The 27,170-nt window shown below is 36.7% G+C and overlaps 1 protein-coding gene across 1 annotated transcript in view; it reads right to left on the bottom strand.

Moving 5' to 3' along the window:
- The window catches only part of LOC131052899 (uncharacterized), a 44,854-nt gene extending 17,950 nt beyond the window's left edge, over positions 1-26,904 (bottom strand). The window contains exons 1-5 of the mRNA XM_057987539.2: positions 26,481-26,904; positions 26,076-26,195; positions 14,393-14,460; positions 7,884-7,992; positions 7,671-7,739 (exon numbers count right to left, since the gene is read on the bottom strand). Coding sequence (XP_057843522.1) covers positions 7,671-7,739; positions 7,884-7,992; positions 14,393-14,460; positions 26,076-26,195; positions 26,481-26,483 — 369 coding nt within the window. The 5' untranslated portion in view covers positions 26,484-26,904. The remainder of the gene's footprint in view (positions 1-7,670; positions 7,740-7,883; positions 7,993-14,392; positions 14,461-26,075; positions 26,196-26,480) is intronic.
- Between the last annotated feature and the right edge of the window lie 266 nt (positions 26,905-27,170).

Raw genomic sequence — 27,170 nt, 5'->3', positions numbered from 1 at the left:
GAATATTGGGCAAGACCTATATAATGTAACTTGTAATTAAGCAAGACCTATATGTAACTTTCAATTGTATTGGACAAGACCTATATGAATGTAACTTGTAATCTATAGGTTTGATCCTATTCTTGGCGCCAAAACAATAAAGCCGACCTAGGTAAATTGGGAGGCTATGTCACATATTTATACAAAGCATCATTCATACTTATTACACATTCATTCCACACAGTGATCTCCTTCAGCGACAATCAGAGAATACATTCATTCAGCAGTAATCAGTGAATCCATGCAGTCATCAGTGAATACATTCTTATCAGCAGTGAATCATCTTCTATGCTCAGCAAACTGCTTTCTGGAAACAGCGAACTCCACCTTGAGGACAGCAAACCTTATTCAGAGGACAGTAAACTAGATACAAAGGGCAGCAAACCTTCTTGAGGCAGTGAATTGATCTGCAAATGGTGTCTTGAATCAGCATTCAAGTGTACTGCAGATAAGTCATTTCATTACTGTGTATGCCCTAGTTTGAGTACTCCATACTACTGTTCACATTCTGCAGTTCTGATTGCTTCAAGTGTTGAAGCAGATTTGTTAAGACTCGTACTGATTTGTCATAATAAGATTTCAGATTATAGCTGGGTTTTTCTCCTCCACGTGGGAGGTTTTCCCAGGGTATTCTGGTGTTCTTTATGTGCATTGAAGTTTTGGTTTTCTGATTTTGCTATCTATATATTACAGTCTGATCCTAAAACTAACATGGTATCAGAGCAGGTTCCTTCCATAAAGCCTAACAGCTTGAAGGTAGATCTTGTATTACTTCTTTTGCAGGACTAGGGCTAGCATGAATCAGCAACGAATCTGGACAATATACCTGCTTGTCAAATTGAAGGCATCGATGGGGCCATAACAAGAATATGAAAGGTTCAATCTTTGTATACAATTGTTCTTACTCCTCTACCCTCAGTTGCTTACCTCTGTTAAGAAAGGTTTGGAGACTTGTATCTGCCTGCCTTGTCGTTATTGGTATTAGTTCTTTCCTACAACCCTAGTTTGGGATATATTACAGTCTGATCCTAAAACTAACATGGTATCAGAGCAAGTTCCTTCTATAAAGCCTAACAGTTTGAAGGTAGATCTTGTATTACTTCTTTTGCAGGACTAGGGCTAGCATGAATCAGCAACGAATCTGGACAATATACATGCTTGTCAAATTGAGGGCATCGATGGGGCCATAACAAGAATATGAAGGGTTCGATCTTTGTATACAATTGTTCTTACTCCTCTACCCTAATTCGCTTACCTCTATTAAGAAAGGTTTGGAGACTTGTAATTGTCTGCCTTATCGTTATTGGTATTAGTTATTTCCTACAACCCTAGTTTGGGATCTTAACTAGTGCACAGGGTTCTCTTGCTTGTTACCTATTTCTTCAGAGAGTGCCTTCATAAGTTAGTTTGTGCACTTGTTTCCTTCTAGCTTCGGATCTTAAGTATTTCTTTTATTCCATTAAGGGCAGTATAATTGTCATCCTAAGGTTTGTAACTATCACCCTAGTTCGAGCTTTGTTCTTGCTTTAAGAATTTGTTTTAATCGTTAGTTTGGATTGTTGAAGTTGGTATTCGGATTGTCTTACTCTCTATTTTTGAGTATGTTTATCTCTCATCCTTCCTAATGTGATTTGCTATGATCTAATTTGATGAATTGATCTGAATATATCATCCTTGACACTTAATATTATCAGCATTTGTCACAGATATAAAACTAGGAGTATCCTGACGGATATACCAGCAAGCATAAATAGGAAGATTGAAAGATGAATGAAATTTATAGGAGATTTAGAAATATAGAACATTAGTTGAAAACATATAATGAATAGTGTCCTTTAATCATTGGTGTGATAGGCATGTAAAGGTAAGATGCCTTAGTCATCCTATTCAGTAGATATGCCTAATGATGGCCTTACCATCTTCATATTATGATCTAATCCTTTATGATACTTGTTGCATAGTTCTGATGCACCATATTCTATCTATGTCTTCAAATGCTCAATAGTCTTGCTGCTCTGGAATTATATACTCTTATGGTGTGTCTCTTGATTTGCATCAAATCCTTTAACATCATATGGACTGTATTTTTTGTTCTATGAGTGTTTTATGTTTGGATAAGGTTGTCATGTAGGGTTGTGACTGTGCAAATCTTGGTTCTCATCAGCTCTTCGTAAAGCTCTCATGATCTTTGTTATACTTTTATTATAACCTTGCTTTGCTCCTCTTGTGTAGAGGATTGCCTTTAGCTCTAATGCATTTTCTGTCATGGCTTTCACTATCCTCACATAATATTCATTGTGATATTATCTCTTCAATTTGAGCATATTGCCTATTACATTTTTTGAAGTAAGTATTCTCTTGATGATGAAACCTAAGATAAATGAGGTATCTAGCTTATTGAAGTTGGTTTTTGATCATATGCTTGTGCTCAACTACAATGTGTATACTTTTGAGTGGTTGATATCATATCTGATTTTAGGCATTGGCTGGAAAGACAATTTGGCTTATATACCTTGCTTATGGATTTTATAAAATGTTTTTTAAGTCATACACTTGCCTTAGTTTTCTAATATGATCAGGCATAGCTAACTCCCTGTTATTCAACTATGGAAAACAATTTTACATTTAAAGAATGTTGTGTAGCTTTAAACTATGATTGAAGTTGATCATAGACTAACAATATCCTTTTGAGCAATCTTGGCATATGTTGTCAATGGTGGAAGTCTAGTCAATAAAGAGATAAGTTATTTTACATGTTAATTCATTCTATTGGGATATTTAATCATGTCGATGCTTCTCTTCAAGAGATTCTTGAATTACCATGCCTTCAAGCTTAAGAGGGAGCTTGGTTTCTTCACTTGAAGGTATGCCATGATCATAATGATTGTGCTATGGGTCCATTTCGTAAAAGTGAAGGAAGGAAAAGATTGGCATTTCTCATCTTTGATTTATGGCTGCCTTCCCTGATTGATTCTTATATTAAGCAATCTTCATGAGACTTGATTACCACAATTTTTATATTAAGAATCAAGAGGGAGTTCCATATGGAAGTTTTTGAGAAAATATGAAGCTAGATGTGTAGCTCATAGTTAGAAGGAAACATTTGCTCTTGCTGCTAGATATACTAATATTAGAACCATTATAGCTAATGTTGCAGGCTGGAAGTTGGATATAAAGACTGTTTTCTTAATGTTGTCTATATTGAATAACTAGAAGGTTATGAGAATCAAGATAGAGAATCTCATGTGTGCAGATTAAAGAAAAGCTCTTTACAACCTCAAGCAAGCTTCTTGAGATTGGTATGAGAAGATTGACAAGTATTTCATTAGTTTAGGATCTTGCAAGAATGATGTTGATTCTAACCTTTACTTTAAAAGTTTTTTTTTTGGTGAAATGCTAATTCTGGATGATTTATTTCTAACTGGTGAAAATAGTCTCATCTCTACATGAAGAAAGAATTAGCTTTAGAGTTTGAAATGAAGGACTTAGGCTTAATGCATTACTTTCCAGGGTTAGAAGTTTGGCAAGATCTAATGAAATTTTTCTCTGTCAAGGAAGTATACTGAATAGATTTGGAATGATGGATTGCGAACCTTTGTCTACTCCTATGGAAACTAACTTGAAGAAATTGAGTTCATTCTTGCAGATCCATCAGAGTACAGACAATTGATTGGATCCTTGATGCATTTGTTATCAGCCAATTTATGAACAAACCAAAGCATATTCATCTTGTTGCAACCAAGGATATCCTGAGATATTTGCAAGAAATAGTTGGCTGCGGCCTGAAGTATCCAATCAACACTGTCATTTCCTTAGAAGACTACTTTGATTCTGATTAGGAAGAATGTATTACCGACAGGAAGGACACTTTAGGAAACTGTTTCAGGTTGGGTTCAACCGTGATCTCTTGTGCCAGCAGGTATCAGTCCTCAATTGCATTGAGTACAGCAGAAGCTGAGTACATTGCATCAAGTGTGAAGCAATGTGGCTTCACAGAGCTTCTTGCTAAGTTGTTTGGGCAACCTTGGGAACCCACAATCATTAATTGTGACAATCAGAATTGTATTAAGATGTTTGTTAATCTTGCATTTTATGACAGGTCCAAACATGTGGAATCTCATTATCACTACATTTGTGATATGATACAGAAAAGTGCAATTCAGCTGAAATATGTCAGCACTATTGTAGTTGTTCTCACCAAGCCTCTTGCTCGAGTGAGGTTTGTGTACTTTAGAGAGAGACTTGGAGTTGTGAAGAACACAGCTTTGGCTGAGAGGGAGTCCCAGTCCTAGTGATGCATTAAGTTGCATCTTCCACCCCCTGCGGGCAATGCAAGGTGGAACCACGCTCTGCGGAAAGCAAGGTGGCAAGTTATTCTTCTCAGTAGAGAAGTTTTGAGGTGTAAGACCTCTTCTCACCCTCTGCAGGCAATGCAAGGTGGATCCATCCTCTGCGGGCAATGCAAGATGGATATCATGAAAGAAGTTCATGATGTGTATTTATATATTTGTGTATATTCATTTCTTGCAAGTGTGCATAATAAAGTTTTGAATCCATCCTTTGTGGGCAATGCAAGATGGATATCATGGAAAGGTCCATGATGATTTTTTATTTGGCTAGAATCCTCCCTAGCTAAGAGGGAGTGTTGAAATTGTAACTAAGTTCGGATTACATGTAATTATAGCTTGCTATGAATATTGGGCAAGACCTATATAATGTAACTTGTGGATAGGGCAAGACCTATTGAATGTAACTTGTGGATAAGGCAAGACCTATATAATGTAACTTGTGGATAGGGCAAGACCTATGTAATGTAACTTGTGGATAAGACAAGACCTATTGAATGTAACTTGTAATTAAGCAAGACCTATATGTAACTTGCAATTGTATTGGACAAGACCTATATGAATGTAACTTGTAATCTATAGGTTTGATCCTATTCTTGGCGCCAAAACAATAAAGCCAACCTAGGTAAATTGGGAGGCTATGTCACATATTTATACAAAGCATCATTCATGCTTATTACACATTCATTCCACACAATGATCTCCTTCAGCGACAATCAGAGAATACATTCATTCAGCAATAATCAGCGAATCCATGCAGTCATCAGCGAATACATTCTTATCAGCAGCAAATCATCTTCTATGCTCAGCGAACTGTTTTCTGGAAACAGCGAACTCCACCTTGAGGACAGCAAACCTTATTCAGAGGACAGCAAACTAGATACAAAGGGCAGCAAACCTTCTTGAAGCAGTGAATTGATCTGCAAATGGTGTCTTGAATCAGCATTCAAGTGTACTGCAGATAAGTCATTTCACTACTGTGTATGCCCTACTGTTCACATTCTGCAGTTCTGATTGCTTCAAGTGTTGAAGCAGATTTGTTAAGACTCTACTGATTTGTCATAATAAGATTTGAGATTATAGCTGGGTTTTTCACCTTTACGTGGGAGGTTTTCCCAGGGTATTCTGGTGTTCTTTATGTGCATTGATTTTTTGGTTTTCTGATTTTGCTATCTATATATTACAGGCTGATCCTAAAACTAATATTAAACACTTGACAACTTTTATATGTTTAAAAATGTTGTTTTCTTTAGTTAAAATCTTCTTTAATACACATCTATTTGATGTATACATGCATAAGTGATCGAAGCAGCTTCTATTTGATTAATTTGTTGTATCTTAAAGTGCATGGCTTTAAAATCCCTAAAAAGCTCTATATTTCATGGTTTCTTCAATTTGTCAAGTCTTGGCCAAATCTTGGAAAAATCTGAGCACTGAGCCTAAGTCCAAGTCAATAATCAGCTTGCCAAATCTGAGTCTTGTAACAAAGGTTGATAGGTCAAAAGCATCCCTTTCAAGCAATTTGCAGATTTTGTGGTGCCTGATTCTGACACCCTACGAACCAAGAGGAATGTTCACACCCTTGCAAAAAATATGTTAATATTGTCAATGAGAGCATAGCCTATGATGTGGGCAAAACCTTCATCATAAGAGATGGTATTTCTCTGTTCTACAAAGAGGTTATAATAAAACATGCAACTTTCATTTCAAGTGTACTATGATCTCTGGAGAATAACTAAAATCAATCGGCCTAAATTTTGGGCCTTACTCTGACTCTCCCATCCCTATGAAAATATCTGATGTAGGGGACTCCCCTAACACACCCCAAACACATGCTCCACCCCAAGTTACTCCATCCACTATTCATGCATAGCATAACAAAGAGAACAACACAAATTTGCAAGAAACAACTTGCCTTCTATTACTCAAATGAAATGAATTACAAATTCATCAATTACAAAATATTAGCCACTTAGGCTTTACAACTCTGCAAGCTGGAGCTACAAGCTATTCTTCCATACCCCTTTACTACTTCTCTTCATCTCTAAAGAAAAGAGCTCAACTCCGAATGATGAAACAACTAGCTCAAGCCTCAATTTATAGCATTTTTTGGTACCTCTTGGAAATCCCACACCCCTTCTTGATGAACAATGCATGGATATCAAGAAAAGCAACACAGCCAATAGATGACTCTTCAACTTCCCCAAAAGAGCACCTAAAGAGGTGTCTTTTCAATTTTCCAAAGTGGGTGCCTAAAGAGGTGTCTTTTCCCATTTCTCTTTACAGCCACCAAGACATGTATGCATGATTCTTCCCCTTCCCCAAGTGGACACCTAGGTGGGAAATTTCATTATTTTGCCTTATGATTAGTGCTAAAACATGTCCACCCATGAAAATTATAATTGCAATTCAACATAGGCCACAAATATTAAATATGTTCTACCCCCTATGTCCTCTTGGATGCTTTCCTATGTACATGAAAACCTATAGATGCTTGCATTTATTTTTTTTCACCTAGTCTTAACATAAAATTAAAATACCAATATTTTTGGATAATGCAAGATTGCCCTAAACCCCTAGATGCTCCTGCATCTATATCTGGCCGGGTGCTTCCAAACATGGAAGATGGCTCATCGTGTGATCAAGGCAATGCATTCTCCTCCAACAATTCTTTTTTACCTTTGAATTATTATCTCTTTTGTCAGACCATTGGCCGCTTCATTTCCAGTTATAAATCCAGCCTACCATTAAGTGCATCAAATATGGATTTCTGTTTCAGATTATCATTAAAAATTATTTGACTTCAGCTTCAACTTGGATTACAATGTCCTCCTAAATTCTCTCTCTCTCTCTCTCTCTCTCTCTCTCTCTCTCTCTCTCTCTCTCTCTCTCTCTCTATTGCTCTATGCATGCATCCATGTATATGCATGCCTATATCTATACATCCATGCATCCATGCATGCATATGCATACATACATATATACATGCATGCATCCATGTACACACACACATGCATAGACAGACAAACACACATACATACACACACACACACACACATATGCATAGGCAGACAAACACACACACATACATGTATATATATATATATATATATATACATAGCTCCTCTCTGCAAGAAGATCTATATCTAAGATGATGGATTTCTTTAACATTCAGAACAGCTAAACCAAAGTTAATAGTTTTACTGTTTTTGAAGATCGCCATGTATTGCATGAAGAATAAAATAAACCAAACTAAAACAACTTTCATGGCTTTTATAAGCTTACCTTGGGAAGGGGAACCTCCCATTTACCAGCTTTTTCTTTTCTTTTTTGTTTTATTGTGTTACTCAGCACCTACACAATTAAACAAAACAAGAATTAAATAGCAAAAAAAGTAGATGCATAAAGAACATCTCTTGAACTATAAGTTATAACTCAAAAAAGGCTGCATACATGTAAGAAATAATCATGTACTCTGATTTACAATAAATCAGTTACCTTGGCACGAGTTGTTGCATCACGGTCAAGTAAGTAGGCAGGCACTGCTCCTTCCTGAACATTATCATCCATTTTGCGTCTGGTGGTCTTTTGTTCATGCATAGCAATTCTAAACCCAAAAATCATTGAGGAGGGCAATCAATTAGCCATTGCCACAAACAACCAAAATGAACAACGTTGTTTAATTACATGCTAGCATATCTATCACATGATGTCAAAATACAATCTTGGCATTTTATTTCTCTAAAAGTTGAAACCCTTTTTCAGCATAAGGATTTGACAACAGATATTAACCAAAGCAAAAGACTTCCTAATGTTCACCTCTCAGAAGACAATGAATTTTAAATGATAATTATTAAAACAGATGACTAAATAAAGGGAGTTTTTCAAATGTTAGGACATTTAATCTATGTCTCAGTTGTCCATCTGGCTTCAGGAGTGTGTGTGTATATATAAATATATAATATCTACTTTTATACTATCATGTTTATATTTATATTAATATAAAATATATAATTATAATAAAACATGTGATATGATATATCATATTTTGATTTATAATTTTTAACTTGAAAAAAAATCTAGATTCCACAGTTTAAAATCTTAAAAAACACTAAATAGTTAATTTTAACAATTTAAGTTTTTGAAAACTAATACATTATAAGGAAAGAAACAGAGCTTTTGTAAAAATCTTGTAAAAATCAATATTGCCAAACAGCTTTATTTTTAAGAAATATTTTCATGGAAAACAGTGATATTTTTTAGAAATATTGTCATTGCCACAGTGAAACATCAGAACCAATGCTGGTCTTTCTTTATAGAAACAGATGCCAACCCCAGGCTCTACAATCCCAAGGAGTAGACTCCCCATTGAGAAAGAGGATCAAATCATGTATCTACAAAACTATATGAAGACAAGGACTTTGGTTTCAGACTCAACAGATATACATTCAAATACTGATCAGATCTCTCCATCTCAACTAACAGAAAATATTATCAGTATTTCTTTAAAATATTTTCAACAGTTTTTTTGAAGGTTTCACCATGGGTAGGACCCAGATTCGCCGAAGAGGGAACCATAGGGAGACCCTAGCCAACAAAGACTTTAGTTTCAGACTCAACAGATATACGTTCAAACACTGATCGGATCTCTCCATCTCAACTAACAAAAAATATTTTCAGTATTTCTTTAAAATATATTCAACATTTTTTTAAGGTTTCACCATGGGTAGGACCCAAGTTCGCCCAAGAGGGAACCATAGGGAGACCCGTTCGTTCACGTTTTATCATTTACCGAACATTAGAATAAAATATCCAAGGATACTCTACCCTCTCTTGAACAAAATCACTACGTGTGCCAAGATTGCGAGAAAGACCACACGCCAACTCCAAGGTTTATATGTGCGAACGGGCGACTTTGTGTTGGATAGCTACCTTGGTTATGTATGCTGAAATACAAGGGGGACTTATGCTTGGCTTGTTCAATTCACAATGAAGATCTAGACAACGAAGCTCTATCGTTTGGGTCTTGGATCATTGACTTCAAGAAAACTAAAAAAAGAGATAAGGGTTTGGAAGTTCTAATCTATTCTAAGAATTCAAGAGATGGTATTGACTAGGTGAACCTAATAACCACGCTTTGCTTCGCCACGCTAGGACAACTACACAAAGTGGGTGCAATCTTCGAGGGATGTGCTTATGATTTTCACGTCATGAATAATTACCATCATATCGAACAATATTAACCAGACAGAAGTTAAGCATCCACAAAGCTCAGACTAACTTTACACAATGAATAAAAATCATCTGTCCATCAAAAGTATGAGCGGAAGATTCACCATAGCTCAATACTTATCATATCTTGCATTCGTCTAACATACATGAAATAAAATCTAAACTATGATGAGGGTAAAGAACCATGCAAACTCCAAAGTAAGAGAAGTAATCACCGTCAATTTGAACAATGCATTACTTATTACTTTGGCAGTCATAAACAACATTTTGCTTATCTTACATGTTTTGCAACATGTTCCCATGATTTACAAATGAGGGGTGAGCTCAATTTATAGGCTCCTCAATTACAATTCAATGGCCAGGATTGATTTCAAATCAATAGTCGAGATTACAAAATAAAACCTAATCAAGGTTTGCTAACTAGCTGCCCCTCGACCAATGAGAAAATTACATTTGAGGACACTTGTCCTTCTTGCTAAATATAAACCAATAATAAAATAGAAGATTGTTTCATTGTGAAGTGTGCCTTCTAGAAGCTCCTGGATAAGTCAAGTTCATTGAACCTGGACATGTTGACCTGGAACAATCTGATTGGTTGAAAGATGACGAGGCACCACCTCAGCACGTTGGATGTCCTCCCTGAATTCTTCATTTTGTGTCAAAAAATTGTCAAGTATGGAAATTTGTTTTGGAATACTCTTCTTGCCACCATCTGATTCGGATTGGGAGTTTGTCTTTAATTCTTCAAGAAATGAAATCCTTCAAGAAGGTGCCCTAATTGCTTCAATAGGTCTGGGATTGTAGATGAAATCCTCCAAGAAGTCCCTTCTGAAGACTTTCCTTTCTTGATGCCTTGAAATTCTTTCATGTGCCCTGAATTTGGAGAAGAACTCCCCTGTGCCTACACCACAATGGAGGAATTTGGAACTCTCTATTAAGTATTTCCCATACTTAGCCAAATTTTGGCTATTCAATTTCATTTTGTAACACCTTCATGTGAACCTTCCAATACCTAGCCGAGATTTTGGCCATCTGTATGCTCAGAGCCTTAGACGCACTTTGCTTATGGATTTGCCCTCAATTCTGAATTTGGCTTGTGCTAAGGAGGACAAACTCCACCCTCAGACAAGGATTTTAGTCATTTCCTCTTTACTAATCCTCTTTAGTCTTCTTCTTTCTTCCTGTTTTCTTTCCAACACTTAGTCAAAATTTGACTCTTCTTGTTGTGGAAAACTCCACACTTAGCCAATTTTTGTTTCCTCTTGGCAAATTCCAACACTTGGGTCGGACTTCACACTTGGCTTGGCCATTCGAGCTCCCCATCTAGATGGACTTGGTGCTCACCCTGCCAAGGTGGACTTGACTCCATGTTGGTCCCCTTTTAAACTACCAAGGCGGACTTCTCTCATGTTTGGACATTCCTCCATGTGTTCCTTGGCGGACTTTACAAATCTTTTGCCATTGTGGCCTAGGCAAACTTGGAGACTTGATTGGACATCCAACTTGGCGGACTTTATTGCTCTTATGCCATCTAAACCTCTTGCATTCTTAGGCGGACTTTGAGTGCCATTGGAAAAAGTAAAATTTATCTTATGTAAGGCCAAGGCGGACTTGGCATTGGCTTAGACCATGTTCTTTCCCCTTTGCTTAAGCAATCTTGAAGCTTGTTTGGACAGTCCTCTTCATGTGCTTGGAGGACTTAACCCCTCCATTGGACGTGCTTTTTAGACTTGGGCGGAGTTTGGAAGTTATTTTGCCATGCTTGATCATTCACCCTCTGGTCATGGGTGGACTTTGACCTGGACATCCTCTAAGCAAGGCGAACTTTGACCTTGCTTGGACAATCTTGCTTGCTATTGGGCGAAGTTTGAGACTCATGTGTCGTGCCAAAGTTGAGGGCAACCTTTAGGCTTCATATGCTATTGTCCTTGCCATAGGAAGGCGGACTTCGTACATGTCCTGCCATATCCTTCACTTCTCCAAGGTGGACTTAACCAATATCTTGCCATCTCCTCTTTGGCATGGCGGATTTCAAGAGGGTTTGGGCAGTCCAAGAGCGGACTTCATGACTAGCTGGCCATCTTTGCCTTGGGTGGATTTGATGCATGCTTGGCCAAGGCGGACTTGGCTTATGGTTGGAACATCTCCTCTTTGGATGGGCGGAGTTCATGCTTCACGTGCCATCTCTTCTAACTTGGCGGACTTTGACCTCCATCGGACATCCTCTAGGTAGGGCGGACTTTACCCTGCCTTAGGCACTTCCTTTGCCATTGTGTTCTCATTCTTTCCTTGGCACAAAAAACTTATAAATAGGCATCAACTTCTAAGCCTCGCTTCATATCACTCTTTAAGTTTCAAACTTAGTAACAACTTGGTGTTGCATAAAATAAGTGATAAAATTGTGAAAATGCCATTCATCATGAAAGTTTGTGGACTCACGAGGGGTTCTGCTCCCAAACCCCCACAAGGGATGTTGCCTCTTGACCCCACTAGGGGCTTTGTCCCCAAACTCCACAAGGGGCACTAACCCTTGACCCTACTGGGGGCTCTGCCCTAAGACTTCCGTGTAGGCCTGCCCTTTGATCCCTACTGGGGGATTTGAACCCAAACCTCCACCCACCATTATTAATGCTCAATGCAATCATTGCCATTTTTTAATGTTTAGTAGTTTAAACTTTAATAAGTATGCCAAAGTTTCATTTGTAATTCTTATACTTATTCCTTACACATCTTTTTACAACTAAGTTTTCAACTATTATATGTATTTGTGCCTCGTCCCCTCTGCCCACCCCCCCCCCACTTACACGTCTTTTTACAGCTAATTTTTCAGGTATTGTATGTATTAGTGTCCCTTTCCCACTATCCATCCCCTACTTACACATCTTTTTACAACTAATTTTAACAGTATTGTATGTATTTGCACCCCTTCCCTCTATCCACCCACCACCTTTGTCCCCAAACTTAAGCCATTGTTCCCCTCATGCACACCCTTCCCTAGTCAAGAAACTCTATTGAACTATGGATCTATACGAATCATCTTGATTACCTAGATACATTAACTAAAGATAGTTTTATTGGAGTTTCTTTTAGCAATTGCTAATTTAGCTATTACAACATGCTCCACTTAGTCTTGTTGAACCATTCTGCCCATTAGTGTGTGTGTGTGTGTATCCTATCTACATATTCACAATCAGACTATGATATGATATCATAACAACTTAATTTCCTTCTTGGCTAATCTGCTCATAAAGTTTCTTTGGGAAAAAAGGAATCCTCATGGCAGTCGTTAATCAAGCATTTCTGTAACCAGCATCAAAGCTTGCATGATTAGAAAAAAAATGTCATTGATAAATCAACACCAAAGTAGAGAAGAAAAAATGACCATAATACTGAAGCAAGGGTATTCTTTGATACTTTCAAGTGTTTAGCTATTGTCAATATTTGAAGATGCAATGTGAAAGAGGAAGCCAATGTACAAAAACAGTCAGAAGTGGTTGATTATGAGATTAAACCATGCTTGTCTAAATGAGAACTAGTTTACTAAAAGAACATATTTACAGTTTACCAAATTAAAAAATCATTTTAGCCAACAGACTACAGACCATTGTACCAAAAACCAGACTAAGAACATGAATAATCATGTTTAATCAATGGCCAGCCCTAGAGCCATGCTAAGTCAGAATGGCACAGGTGGATAATTGAAAACCAAGGCGATGCCTATTTCAAACCAGGAAAAAACCCAGGAATTACAGGCATATTTTTCAAAAACCCATGCGTGATTCCTGGGTTTTTCTTAGATAACACACTTGCTTCTTTATCATATATCTTGACAGTACTCATAGACTTCTGCTTCACATTTGTGGCCTGGAAAGCTAGGTGCCTTGGCCATTGTGCTCTCTAATTTTGTTTTGCATATGTACAATATCAACTGAAAATGATATGCTTAAGGTGAAATCAAGAATAATTAACATTGAAACTTTATATATTTCTCCTATTTGAAGTTTGAATTTTCTTTCTCTATGCACTCTATTTTTCATGAAATAATTACTGCAATTTTTTTCCAGTAGTAATATGAGTATTTTAGCGTTTTTTAATTTGATCTCATTTTCCCATTTTAAACCCATGTAATTGAATTCCATAGAGACTTTCAGTTTGTTGTCCAAATGAAACGCTACCACACTGCAAACTGAATTCAAAAAATATGTGAAGATTATTTATATATGTGCAGTATAATAATTACTACAAAGCATGAACTAAATAATAGTTTTATTTTAGCATCATTTCTTATTGTGTTCTTTTTAACACTCCCCACAGGTTTCCTACTTGTATAAGAACTTTGTTTTTATACTACTAAATTTATTAAATTGATATAATTCTATTATTGCAAGTTTTATGCTTATACGTTTCATTATGCGTGTAAAAACAGTCTGCATAGTAGTACCACAAAATGGTTGCTGCTCACACTTCCACTTCTTTGGGTATGTAATACTATCTTTAGAACTCATTAGCTTGCATCCAATGCAAAAATAAAACTTCGAACAACAATAAAGCTTATTTTCTTTGACAAATGCTTATCATGATTTTGAATAGAATATTTAGTATATCAAAAATTACTGTAGCATTAGTGTCACAAAAACAGCTGGTCTCCACACACAATTTTTTAATAAAACAAGTTAATTGCCTCACTCAATGGCTGGCTCTTGGCTTGAATAGGCATTTGATCACTAAAACTGTTTGTAAAACACACTGACAATCCATAATTTCAAAGCACTTACGTTTTCTTCATCAAAGCTTTCTCCGCATAACGCTTCTTTGCAAACATCTTGCCTTTGATACCAAGAGCCTGTATAAGTAAAAACATTATTACAAGTTAGAAAAGCACTCCAAATGGCATCATCAGATCATTTTCGTTATGATCTATTCAGTGATTTCCTGTCCGAACTAAACTCATAATATGACATAAGTGTTAAAAACTACGCAATCATGGCATGGAACTTTTTTTTAATCAGATTTTTTATTTCTACCAGCTGTTCACTGATGAAAGAGCTATTATCCAAATTAAAAAAATGAAAGAAAATTTGTCCATCACATCCATCAAATTTCTTCACACTGATGTATCAAGCTCTCCGGAAATTGCTACATGACAAGGTTTGTTTGAAAATCGCACCAGATCCTTGAGGAAAACCACACAACTAGGACAAGAGGGTTTTTGTGAGAAAATTTGTGTAGGATTTCCTTGTGAAATCGCAAAGCCAAACAAAGGGAGAAATCGCAGATTTTTGTAAAGAAAATCACAACTCCGTGGCAAGGATAAATCATGGCTTCACTTGTTTAAAAAATCACAATCCATTTTAAGTTGAATCACAAGAGACCTTTGAATAAATTTGCACGAGTTTTTTAAAAATAAATCAAGCAAGATTTTTTAGTAAAAATTATGAGTTGTTGATAGAAAAAAATATTTGCAATTTTGTTCAACAAGAAAAATCGTGGCCATCATCTAAAAAGTCATGACTATTTTTTATGCACATAAAAAGATATTGTAGATTTTCTATTTGTTTTCTTTAGCAGGTTTTTACAAGGGAAGTGGCCAGTTCTTTCTAGAACTAGCAAGGGTCTGTAAGTGTTTGAGCAGCACAGCTAGGGCTGATAAAACCCATGACCAAGGTTTGAAGATTTTTAGCCATTTTTTTATGAAGATTAAGCCCAACACCTAGGGTTTATTAGACCATCACGGAAGGATTTTTGCAAACAAGAACCAGGTTTTGTGAGTAATACAAACCAATAGCTAGGATTTTGAACTAGCAACTAGTAAACACAGCAAACCTGCAAGTTTTTTTCAACAACTAGGGTTTAAGGTGATTGCTAGGGCTTGAAACGACAACTAGAAGTGTGAACTAGGTCTTAGCAAAAAGAAGAATAGTTTTTTTGGCCCTCTTTTTAGAGACTAAAAAATGACAACTTGAAACGGCAACTAGGGCACATAGCAAACCATCAAGGGATTTGCTAGGGTTAGAAGATCCTGAAGCAATTTCAAATGGAGGATTACAGAACTATGGCCACACCTATGATCACTAATCTGAAGTGTGTAACATCTTCAGATTCGGAGCTAATTGATCCCATGTTGTTCAGGCAACTGATGGGTTCCTTGATGTATTTGGTCAACACCAAACTAGATTTATATCTTGCAGTGAACATCTTGACTTAATTCATGGTAGATCCCACACAGGAGCACTGGGTAGCAGAAAAAACATGTGCTCAAATATGTAAAAGGTGCAGTGGAGTATGGTCTGAGATATTTTGGAGATAGTGAACTGATGTGTAAGGATATACAAACTTTGATCGGGAAAGGTAGTGTAACAAATAGGAATTGAAGTGCAAGGATACACAGACTTTGATCAGGAAAGATAGTGTAACAAATAGGAAGAGCACCTCAAAGTGTTACTTTAGCTTGGGTTCAAGAATGGTATTCTGGTTCGGTGGGAAGTAGACTTCAATGTCACTAAGCACAGCAGAGGCAACGTATATGGCAGCTAGTACTGCTAGTTGTAAGGTGATTTGGCTTTGCAAGTTATTTGTATGGTTGTTTGATTAGGAGTTGGATCCCAGTCATTTATTGTGATAACTAAAGTTGTGTTAATTTATCAAAGAATCCAATGTATTATGGCAGGTCCAAGTACACAGAGATCAGATATCACTTCATCAAAGACAAGGTTCAAAAGGGAGCAGTTAAGCGCCAATACATTTCCATATATCAGTATGTAGTTGATATTCTGATCAAACCCTTAGCAAAAGATAAGTTTAAGGCCTTTAAAGATAAGCTTGAATTGATGCATTATTCCTTCTGTTGAGTCATTTATCTCAGATAGGAACTTCTGCACAAATTCAAGTGGTTTGAGTTAGTGTACTTTGTATTCACTTTAGTGATAATATTGAAAGTCTTTTATTTAGCTAAATAAGTCTAATAAAGTGTAGATAATCACTAATGATTCAAATTTATCTTTCAATTCATCTCGTGTGTAACATAAGATTTCTAGTTTGGAAGATTTAATTTTTAGCTAAATTAGTATCAAGATACAAGCAAAATAGAAGATTGAAAATATTTCATTCAGATTGTCTTTCAAAGGACTGAAAAAACAAGTTTTCCAAAGGATTGGAAATTGGATGTGTGATACAAGTTGGTTTCCATGCAACCGTGAGTTATATTAGCTGTGGAGGTCTCCTTGTACATTTTTCGAAGGAATGAAAAACAGGTTATGAGTTTTAATAATCTGTGTATGCTTCCGTATCTGAATTCTTCACTATTGTGTGATATATGCAATTTTATTTTATTTTATTTATTTATTTTTTGAAGAGGACCACTTTTGACTTGTTGCTATGAACCCGTGAGGTCACAAATGGGGGACCTCATCCCCATTTACGCATTCAACAATAGCACCCCAATGGGATTTGAACCTCGATGGCAAGAACAACAACACAACAACTTCACCATCATACCATGCCAATATTGGTGATATATGCAATTTTATTTAGCATTAGGACATAATCAAAAAATATTTTGAACAGTCTGCAAGTCTAATATTCCCAATTGCAAAGAATCCCCCCTTGGTTAATTGGTAAAGAATGGAATTTGAGCGATCCCAATAAATTAATCTAGTTTATAGGAATTCCATTTGCTCTCAATTCTTCCTTCACAAAGACATGGAAGTGGGTGATGAATAAAATAAACAATAAGGTCTCAAAGTGGCAAGGACATTTGCTCTCTCTTGCTAACACATTCCAAGTCCATCAAAAGGTCTTGTCCTCTTACACTATAGTTTCCTCTTGTTTGCTACTGTATTCCTCTCATTTCAACCTTCCAAGTCCATCAAAAGGTCTTGTCCTCTTACACTATAGTTTCCTCTTGTTTGCTACTGTATTCCTCTCATTTCAACCAGATGAAAATGTTCGTCAAGAAAAAAAATTAGGGTCTGATGGAAAAGGCAGTAAGAAAAGGCATGAAGTTGACTGGGTTTAAAAACCTATTTATCTATATGGAAGACATGGGCTTATGCTAGGGACTTTATTATAGATTGTGAGGTGATTTCAGGTAACAGAGAACATTTTTGGCTTTCAAATCTATTTGGTAGTCTCTTGACAATTAGAATGCTTATTTCGCCTGCACTAGTGGTTGTTCTGCTAATTTGTGTAATGCAAAAGTATTAAAAGTCGTTGATCACATTCTTGGGAAGGAAGTGTCAATTCCTTGGGAGACTCTGCAAGAAAAGTTTCATATTCCTAAACAGCACAAGACAACTTACACCCTGTATAGAAGAGCTAGAATTGAAAGAATCTAAGAAGAGGATTCTTTGGTTTGATAATGAACTTTTGCCCACTGTGAGATGGATTCGACGAAGTACACTGTTGAAAGCCTCTAATAAATGTTTGTATGCTTTTTTCCCTTTTCTAATCAATGGTTTCACAGGGTCGATTATCTGTGAAAGTTACCTGATGCAGCTAACATGTGGGCTAAGAGTTTAAAAGAGTTTGGTATGGTGTGTTGGGGCCTGCAAAATCCTTTTTTAAGTGTCTAATGTTGCATCAAAATCTGGTTGTAGGTGCTAATTGTCATTATGTTGATTCCAAAAACGATCTTGTGTGTAGTCAATTGAAAACTACTTATCACTTATTTTATAATTGTTCCTTTTCCAGATTGGTTGGGAGTTGTTTTTTTCCTTCTTGGGCTATTTGTTCAGTAAAAAAGAATATCGAATGTTTAAAGCATTATTATTGATAGCAATACTATCAAAAATGATGTTCTTTTGTCCAAATTTTTGTTTATGTTGTTGTTAGTTTGCTCGTCTGAAATTTTGCAGTTTATACCGAATGAAATGAACAAGGAGGTTTTCCAAGGTCACAATGCTTCTCACACTTGAGAAGTAACAGTAGCTGTTGTTTCTCAAGTTCACAGGAAGCAGGAAAAAGTCAAGAAGATAGAACCCAACGCTTAACTGATAGAGTTGAAGAGGCTGAATATGGAGTGAATGGGTGGCCAGAGCAGCCTAGTGGCCCTAAGAATTCCAGCTGCCCTCCTAGCTTCAACCCTGCCGATGCTGTTAAAGGCTCCAAATCTGCTGTAAAGAAAATGCAATTGATGAAAATTTGGTTCCAAGTTCAGACAAGATTGAAAATGACAATTATACAGACAGTGATGAGATGGATGGAGCATCTACTCTGTGTTGTGCTGTCTCAATTAAACCATATGTTGTCCTCATTTTTGTTTTCAAAAATGATGGACCATTACATAAAAATTTTGTAATAAAATGAAAATTTTACTCTATGGCATGCTTCCCGAGGCAGAATTTCGCCAAATCCCTGGACTGGACTAATCCTCAGTCCATCATTGAACTACATTTCGAATTTCATCGCATTCTGGGTTCGTTTGCTATGTCTTTCCTTCGATTTCGGGTTTTTTTTCCCTGATTGCAGGTGGGAAATTTTCTTTAAGTTGCAAGTTTTATGTTTTCTTTTGTTTTAATCTTTGTAGAAAAATTTTTAGTTAATTACAAGTTCACTTTATGAATCAGAACTTGTAACTTACTTTTAATTTCCCCCTTGTTGCTTTTTGGCTTTTTAAGTCATGTAGGAACTTTTTAGATAAGTTCCAAGTTAATTTTAAATTATAAATTTAAAAGTCACTTGTAATTCTTTTATAAAGTTCCTCTTTAAGTGATTTTACTTGTAATAGGGATTTTATTTCCCCATTACAAGTTTTTAAAGTCGCTCTTTAGTTGTAATAGGGATTTTATTTCCCTATTACATGTTTTTTTTTTTCAAGTCACTTGTAAAGGGAATTTTTTTTCCCCATTAAAAGTTCTTTTTTAGAGTCAAGTTATGAAAACTTGTTGAGGGGATTCTATTTTCCTCTTACAAGTTAATAACTTGTATTTTCCTCTCACAAACCCGATTTGCTCTAGAAATGTGTTTGAAGGCATTTTAAACTTGCTAAAGGGTTTTAAAAACCCGATTTTGCCTTGTGCAATGAAAAGTGACATTTAGACTTGCAATATGAAGAAAGAAACCCGATTTTCATTGTTACATGCAAATTGAAACTTGTTGTTCACTTCCAAGAACCCGACCAAATATTTTTCCTCTCCTAAACCGATTTTGCCACAAATTCTTCTCGATTTTTGTGGAGAAATTCATGGATCAAGGAGGCGATATGATAGCAAGGCGGATTTTGTGAGTTTGTGAACACGTTGCAATTGATTTGATAGACATTTCATATTTCAATGCTGCGTTTTGACCTCTTCAAAGCCATTTTTGCTTGCCACGATTTGGGGTTTGCTTGACACAATTTTACTCCATCGTTGAACTTTAGCTTTGGGTCTCTCCTACATGGTATTTCCTTGAAGATTTGACCCTTTCTTCTTGCATCTTGAAACACGTTTTTGCTGTTATTAATCAAATCCGAGTTTGCAAAAAAAAAAACGTGGCAAGGGTTTGGTGTCATTTTCTATTTAAGAGGCTGATTCTTCCTTTCAAGATTGTTTCATCTCTTGAAGAGGCATCTTGGATAAGCAAGATAAGTTTTCTTTCATTTTTCCTTCTTGTTTGATCTTCCTAGTTGTATATATGTTTATTTTAATAATTCTTGCCTAAAACAGTTTTGTGAGAGAGATTTTCCCCTTTGCAAAGCAATTTGTGAATTGCATTGATCTTCCCCATTTTCTCTCTTTACTTGTATTCGGGATTTTAAATCTCGATTACAAGTAGGATGAAAATAATTGATCTTCCCATGTGATTAGAATATTTTAATCATCTTTTGGTGAAATTCCAATTCTCTAAGTGGAAAAATACCCATTCTTTCAAAATCGGGTTTTTAGAACCGAATTACAGGTTGAAAGTTATTCCCATTTTCTTGAAGATGACATTCTCGAAATCCTTCCATTTTCATCCATATTCATTGCCATTATCCATACATTCCATTCACACCATTTCCCACGTCAAAATCTCATTTTTCACTCATTTCTCCATTTTCCGTTTTACAAGTATACTTGCATTCGGGTTTTAAAAATCCGATTGCATGTTTAATCTTCCCCACTTGTATACTTGTAAAACATTCCCCAAGATCGGAAATTGGTCAAAGCCAAGTTTCAAGCATTCCCATTTATTTCCCATCTTTCTCTCACAAAGTTGTGAAGCACAAAGGTTGGAGTTCTTCCCATTTGAAGAAGAAAAAATGTTAGTTGCAGTTGATTTTGATGTTGCTTTAACACTTTTAAGTCTTCATCGCAGCATACCAGGTTGTTCTTCAATGTCAGATTTACCATCACCTTCCATTCCAAAGAAGATGAAATACAAATGTGACAAATACCAGAACAAGGTTTCTTCTACACAAGTTTCCTCTCCTATGGATCATATCAAGGATACAGAAATTGGGCATGTTGACATATCAGAATTCGTCAAAAGGGTGGAGGATCCACAGGATAGTAATATGCAGCGTTTGTTGGACAGCCACATTCACCACGCTTCCTCTTTTCCAGTGGCTGCTCTAGAACCTGAATTTGTCCTTGCTTGTGCTCATCATTTTAACAAGGAGACAAGAACCATCACAAATGATGATGGGGAGGCAATAATTCACCTTGATGTGGATACCATTGAGAAAATCTTCAGAATACCGTCATCACCTATGTATATGGAGATTTTCAAGAATAGTGCAGCTGAGTACTATGTCAAGAGGGAAAAGGACTACAAACGCCACATCAATAGGAGGATTCATGAGCCACGGGCCACTTTCACAAGGTGGGCTAAGTTATACCGTTGTGACTTCAAGTGGGAAATTGGAGACATCATTACTCTCCTCAGCAGAATGTTGGGTCTTGAGTTTTCTAATGTTTTTGAGCCTTGGATGTATCAATTTATCATGTTCATAAAGCAGTCCCATCATATTTCATGGGGAGAGGTCATCAGTGATGCTTTGTGTGAACAACTTGCCACAGTCCCTTCCACTATGACATTTTATATGAATTCATACTTAGTGTATTTGGCAACATCACTTAGACATTTCCCTGGTCTTTCTACCAAGGGTGATCGCTCGCATATGCCAGTGTGGGAATACTATGATCAGCTGCCCTTGAGACCCAACAGATTACATTTCAAGAGGGTTCGAAATGCTTTCTTTGGTTACTTCATGTGCCAATTTGACAAGACTCTGAAGAATAGAAGAGTGTCAGATGAAGCATGGGAAAGAGTGAATGAGTATGGTTGTTTGTTCCTTCAATTCCCGACTTTTACTTATATGAGAGTCAAATGCTACAGTGGGCAGCCATACATGCTTCCTAGATACTCAAATGATAGGATTATTCTTATGGAGTTGGGAAGACAGATCATGGTTGTGCATGCTCATCAATCCGTCAAACATAAGGTTGGGATGGGGATTTCTACAACTAACCCATTGAAGATTGGTCGGTATTCTCTTGTCACATCCGTCAAAGCCAAAGCCATGGAAGACTGAAAGGCAGGAGATTAAACTCAAAAGGTTTAAGTCAAGGGCAGATTTTGACTATCGAGGTATGAAGGAAAGGATCAAAAAGTCCTTCATACATGTGCATCGCATTGAGGATATCTGGGTGGATCTCCGTACAGAAAAGGAAGTTTTGAAGATAAACTATTGTCGGCTCACCCTTGAGCAGATCATTGACTTGAACCTAGGGGACATTCCACAAGGGATGATTGATGATGGGAATGTGATTGACCCAAAGTATGTCTCACGGAAGGTCGAAGAAGCTCCACTTCCTCTAATTCAATGGTCACACAAAGAATGCACTTCCATTCTTAAGAGATTTCAGTCCATCTTAGCTAACACCAACACTTGGCTCAAAGGTAATGGTGTTAGGCTCATCAAGATTAAGGTTGGAAGGAAAGATGATTCTACATGGCCTCTTGGACGCAAGTCTGAGATTCAGATTGATAACAAGGAAGGTGCATCATCTTCTAGCACAAGGATCAAATTGCGGGTTAGTCGGGCAATGGTGCTTCCTCCTGAGGAGGCGATAGTTCATGGGAAAGAAAAGTCTCAGCTTCACATTCATGTGATTGATCCTGATGATCCAGAAGAAGGACAGCAATCAGATGATGCTCCTAGGTCACTAGCTTCGAAATCATCTCGTGAGTTTCCTCAGCATGTCATTCCCATTTCAGCGGTTGAGCCACCTCTTGATCATCAACAAGAGAGTTTGCTGGAAACCTTCGAGGATACTCCTGCATGCATTCATCTATCAGAGATTAATACCTCTACTTCTAGCTTTGAGGAGTTTATGAAACAAACTTCATGTCCTTTGGTTACCGAGCAAGCCAAGGTTGCCATCCAGACAGATACTTCCCCCAAGATGACCACGGTTGCTCAAACAGAAATTGCTTCTCCTTTGATTACAGCAGCTATTGAAGGAGAATTGATGGCTTTACCTCCATGGCTTAGTTCATTCACGCCCAAGAGGAAGAAGCAGGAGATTTCTCCTGATACCTTTGATTACCAGCAGCTTAAGCAATCTAGGCCCAAGGTTGCTAAAAGAGCCAAGACAATCTCAAGGGTAACAATTGATGGTAATAAGATGAAGGTGGCTGAAATTGTTGAGCCTCTTGCAGATAAGCCACGTGAAGAGATGTCAACTGCTGATTACAAGGTCACAAGGGTAGAATTGGGTAAGCAAACACATGAAGTAGTAAAGCATGATGCCCAGTATTCTATAGCTTCACTAGTAAAGTGGTATGATGAGCTTCTAGCCAAGAAAGACAAGGTAGAAGAGGAGAATAGGCAACTTGTTGCAGCTGTTCGTAAGATCACAAAACCTGCTAGTGAAGTGAGTAATCCTTCAAGTTCTACTGAGGCAATTCAAGGAGTTGAGAGAGCTGCTCAAAAGGTACAAGCATTAGAATCTTGGGTTGATCGGCTTCATAATCTATGTGCACGAGTCTTGAAGGAGGTTTCCCAAATGATGGTCAAATTGAAGATCATTGAAGAACAATCAAACCAAGTTTCTGATACTTTCAAACAAGACTTGGAAAGGGTAGAAGACAGCTCGACCACTTGGCTTAAAATTTCTCAGCAAAAGTTAAGTGTTCTTTTAGAACATTAGGTGATTCCTTCAAGGGTTGTGTACTTAGAATATCAGGAGCTCTTGGAGAACAAAGCCCTTGTTCTCAAGTCACTTATTGAAGACATTGATGATGCTATGAGGCTGCGAATGGAAGTTTTTCAGGATATGATCTCTCGTTGTGAGAAAGCTTCTTGCAACATCATGGGTCATGATGGGGAATTATTGGCAAAAGAAAAGGTTCTCTCGGATCTGCAGTTGAAGATCCGTCAAGAATGGAAAAGTGAACAATTTTCAGCAGCATCCATTCAAGCCTTAGTGACTTATCAAGCCTACTTGCAGGAAACCCAATCTTCTTTTGAGAGAAATAATGCCACAATCCTCCGTTGCAGTGATGTTATTTTGAAAACCAGGATCGTGGCTAAAAATACCAATGAACTAGATCCTGATGAGCTGCAAATGATCATCTGGAAGTTCGAAGGATTCATTTCTCTCGCTCGAACTCGAGTGTTTTTCAACACTTGGTTGCATTTTCAAAATTGTAATATTTTAGTTGTAGTTTCTCCTTCAACATGTTTACTTGTAAAAACATTTTTGTGAAATTGCAATTTAAGTCATTACTTGCATTTTTGTAATTACAAGTAGACAAGTTACAAGTCAATTTAGGATAGGACTTGTAACTTTGAATAAGTCATAGTTAGTTACTGAATAAGTCTTGGTGGTTGAGAGAATTTCTCAAGTTAGTTGGGATCCTCCCACCTTTTTCTCATGACTCCTCTCCGATAAATACTGGAGGGGGGGCTATTGTAATTGGGATCTTTCGGAAAGCAAGCAAAAACTCTATCAAATTTGCAGCAAAGAAGTCTTTGATCTTTTATGTGTGAATTTAAGAATTGAAAGAAATAGAAGAAGATTGCTCAAGTGTTAAGTCTTTGTGCTACATTCTTGAGTTTGTGTTCCATATTATCTTTCTTGCAAGTGTTTCATAAAGAGCTTAATCGAATTTGATTTGCAATCTTTGAGCTGCAAGTATTGGAGGTTAATATAAATTAGAGTAAATATTCTTTTGAGGGGAGTTGTAAGGCTTTGTGCTTGCACTTGTTCTTAAGAGACTTTAGAAGTAGATTTTGTAAGAAATAGTTGTGAGTCTTTGAGCTCGTACTAGTTCTTACTATTTTATGTAGAAAAGAATAAGGTATTTCAGTCTTTGTGCTGATATAATTTGTTCTTAATATCATTAATATAGAAAAGGATAGATAGGACTTCACATATTCAAAACTTTGAACTTGATATTGTTGTCCCGTCCCCAAGGAAGTGCCGGAAGTCTTTGAACTTTCAGGAAACTTCATTTCCTTTCTCTCGTTTATTTTAAAGTTGTTACTGTTGTTTTACTATAAATTGCAATCACTTTCTATGAAGAGAAAAGGATATTAGCTTTCTTGAAAAGAGAAGAAAGGCTATTGTTTCATCCAATTTTAGTTTTAGTATTAGATATAGATAGGGGGAGCCTTCCTTTAATTAAGAGAGTTTTACTCACACACTGTGGTTGAAGCCACAATTTTGTATATTTCCCCGAGTGTACAAAATTTTCAACCAACACCATAGTCGAATTGATGGCTAAGGGAATGTGTTGAGTTCAGGGCTAACACCTTTGAAAAGAAAATTCAAAGTTTCATCAAGAATCTGTATCAGGAAAAAAATGATAAAAAGAGTAGTAAATAAATTGCTACTAACCTGCTGATAAAACATAATAAGAATCTGAAGTGCCTAACTCTTTTTTGGTGTATTTTTGCTCAACTGCTCCTATATGCTCTGTTCAATTGATTCAGCTTGGTGCAAATGTGTTTTCATACGGATATATTTCATTATGCTATACTTAGATATGTTCTCTCTAGGTGCTTTCCTTTGTTTCTTTGATTCTCAGCTGTTTATGTGAGCCATATTTGTACACTTATTCAAATGAAAAAATGGCTGGAGGAGATGTAATTGTCCTAATGTACTCAATAGGAAGCAGGTTATATTCACGAAGGGTGATCTCAAACATTAACGTAAAAAATTGATACGCAGCTTTCTCCAAAAGTTCTATTTATTGATGAATATGGACCCTGAATATCTACCTTTCCCAAATTATAAATTATGTTAATGTTCATGAATGATCGAATCAGACAACTTGTGTTGAAAAAGTTCAGCAGGTAACAATATCCGTTGGAATTTCATATGCAGTAGCATTCCTATAAGATTTGTTTTCATCAATACAAACAATCATGCTTGAAAGAGAATGGCAAAGTGAGATTTAAATTTCAAACATGAATACGTTTTCTGTGTCTGGAACTACACATATGTGCAACAACAGAAAACATTTTCAGCTGCATCAATCAAAGGGCACCTTTTGAGCAAAAGCAGATCGCTTGTGCACTTCACGGGCCTCCTTCTTGCGCTTCTTCTCGAAATGATCCAAACGGTATCCATGCCGCTTCCTGTGAAGTTCTATATAATCTCCCTGAGGCTGTGCACACACAAAAAAAATAACAGTCACGTAAAACATGGAAAGGAACATATTTTAGGGTTTAGAAATAATCTTCGTCATTACAAGTCCCCGTGAAACGAAATTTTACTTCAAAATCGTGTAATTAAATACAAATACAAAATATTATAAATAAATAAGAAACGATTTCAAAACATCATCCAAATTCGAGAAACTGCAGCGGGTCGTTAAACAGTACAAACCCCAAACCCTCGCATAAGTTTTTAAACGACAAAAACTTCATTTGATACGAAGTAAATTTGATACCATTTTGCCGGTTGGCTGCTAACGCTGCTTAGAGAATAGAATGGATGCTACAGTCTGAGATGAAGCCCCTCCGCTTTGTCCCGTTTGCTGCGATCAATATATTTCCAACTCTGTACCCTATACCCTGGGCGTGAATGGCTGCGGTATCGATTCAGCACAGCCTGAAGTTTTAGGTTCGCTATTTAAAGTAATGCAAGATTGTACTATTCACTAGGTCAAAAATGGTATATGGGATAGCAGGTCGACAACTATTGCTTACGTAATGGGATTTCTAGAGAAGCATTTTGGGAGGAAGTTATATTTGAGCTGTCGTTTTTATATTTGGCAATTGCATCTTCGCATGTAGGGAAATAGCACGAGTTACCATTCATATTTCAATTATCCTTTACTTCTTCCTCACCTAATTTTTTAATTTCTCAATTATCCTTTACTTCTTCCTCACCTAATTTTTTAATTTCAAATGAGCATGTAGCAATTGTGGTGAGGGTTGTTGATACCTTTTGTTTCAAAAATTGAACAAATAAAATCTATTGTTTGAACCATAAAATATCAATTTTTGTAAGGAAAAGTATCAATCATCATTAGGAAATGTACCAATAGTTGTTAGGAAATGTACTAATATTGTAAAAAGTAACCAATCAAGTGAGATGCCATATCAGTTGCACAACTATTGGGGCCTCTTTTGCACAC

Source organism: Cryptomeria japonica, chromosome 5, assembly GCF_030272615.1.
Source record: "Cryptomeria japonica chromosome 5, Sugi_1.0, whole genome shotgun sequence".
NCBI classification, from domain to species: Eukaryota; Viridiplantae; Streptophyta; class Pinopsida; order Cupressales; family Cupressaceae; genus Cryptomeria; species Cryptomeria japonica.
Note: the sequence above shows the minus strand (reverse complement) of the source record. Positions and strands in the feature narration are given on the sequence as shown.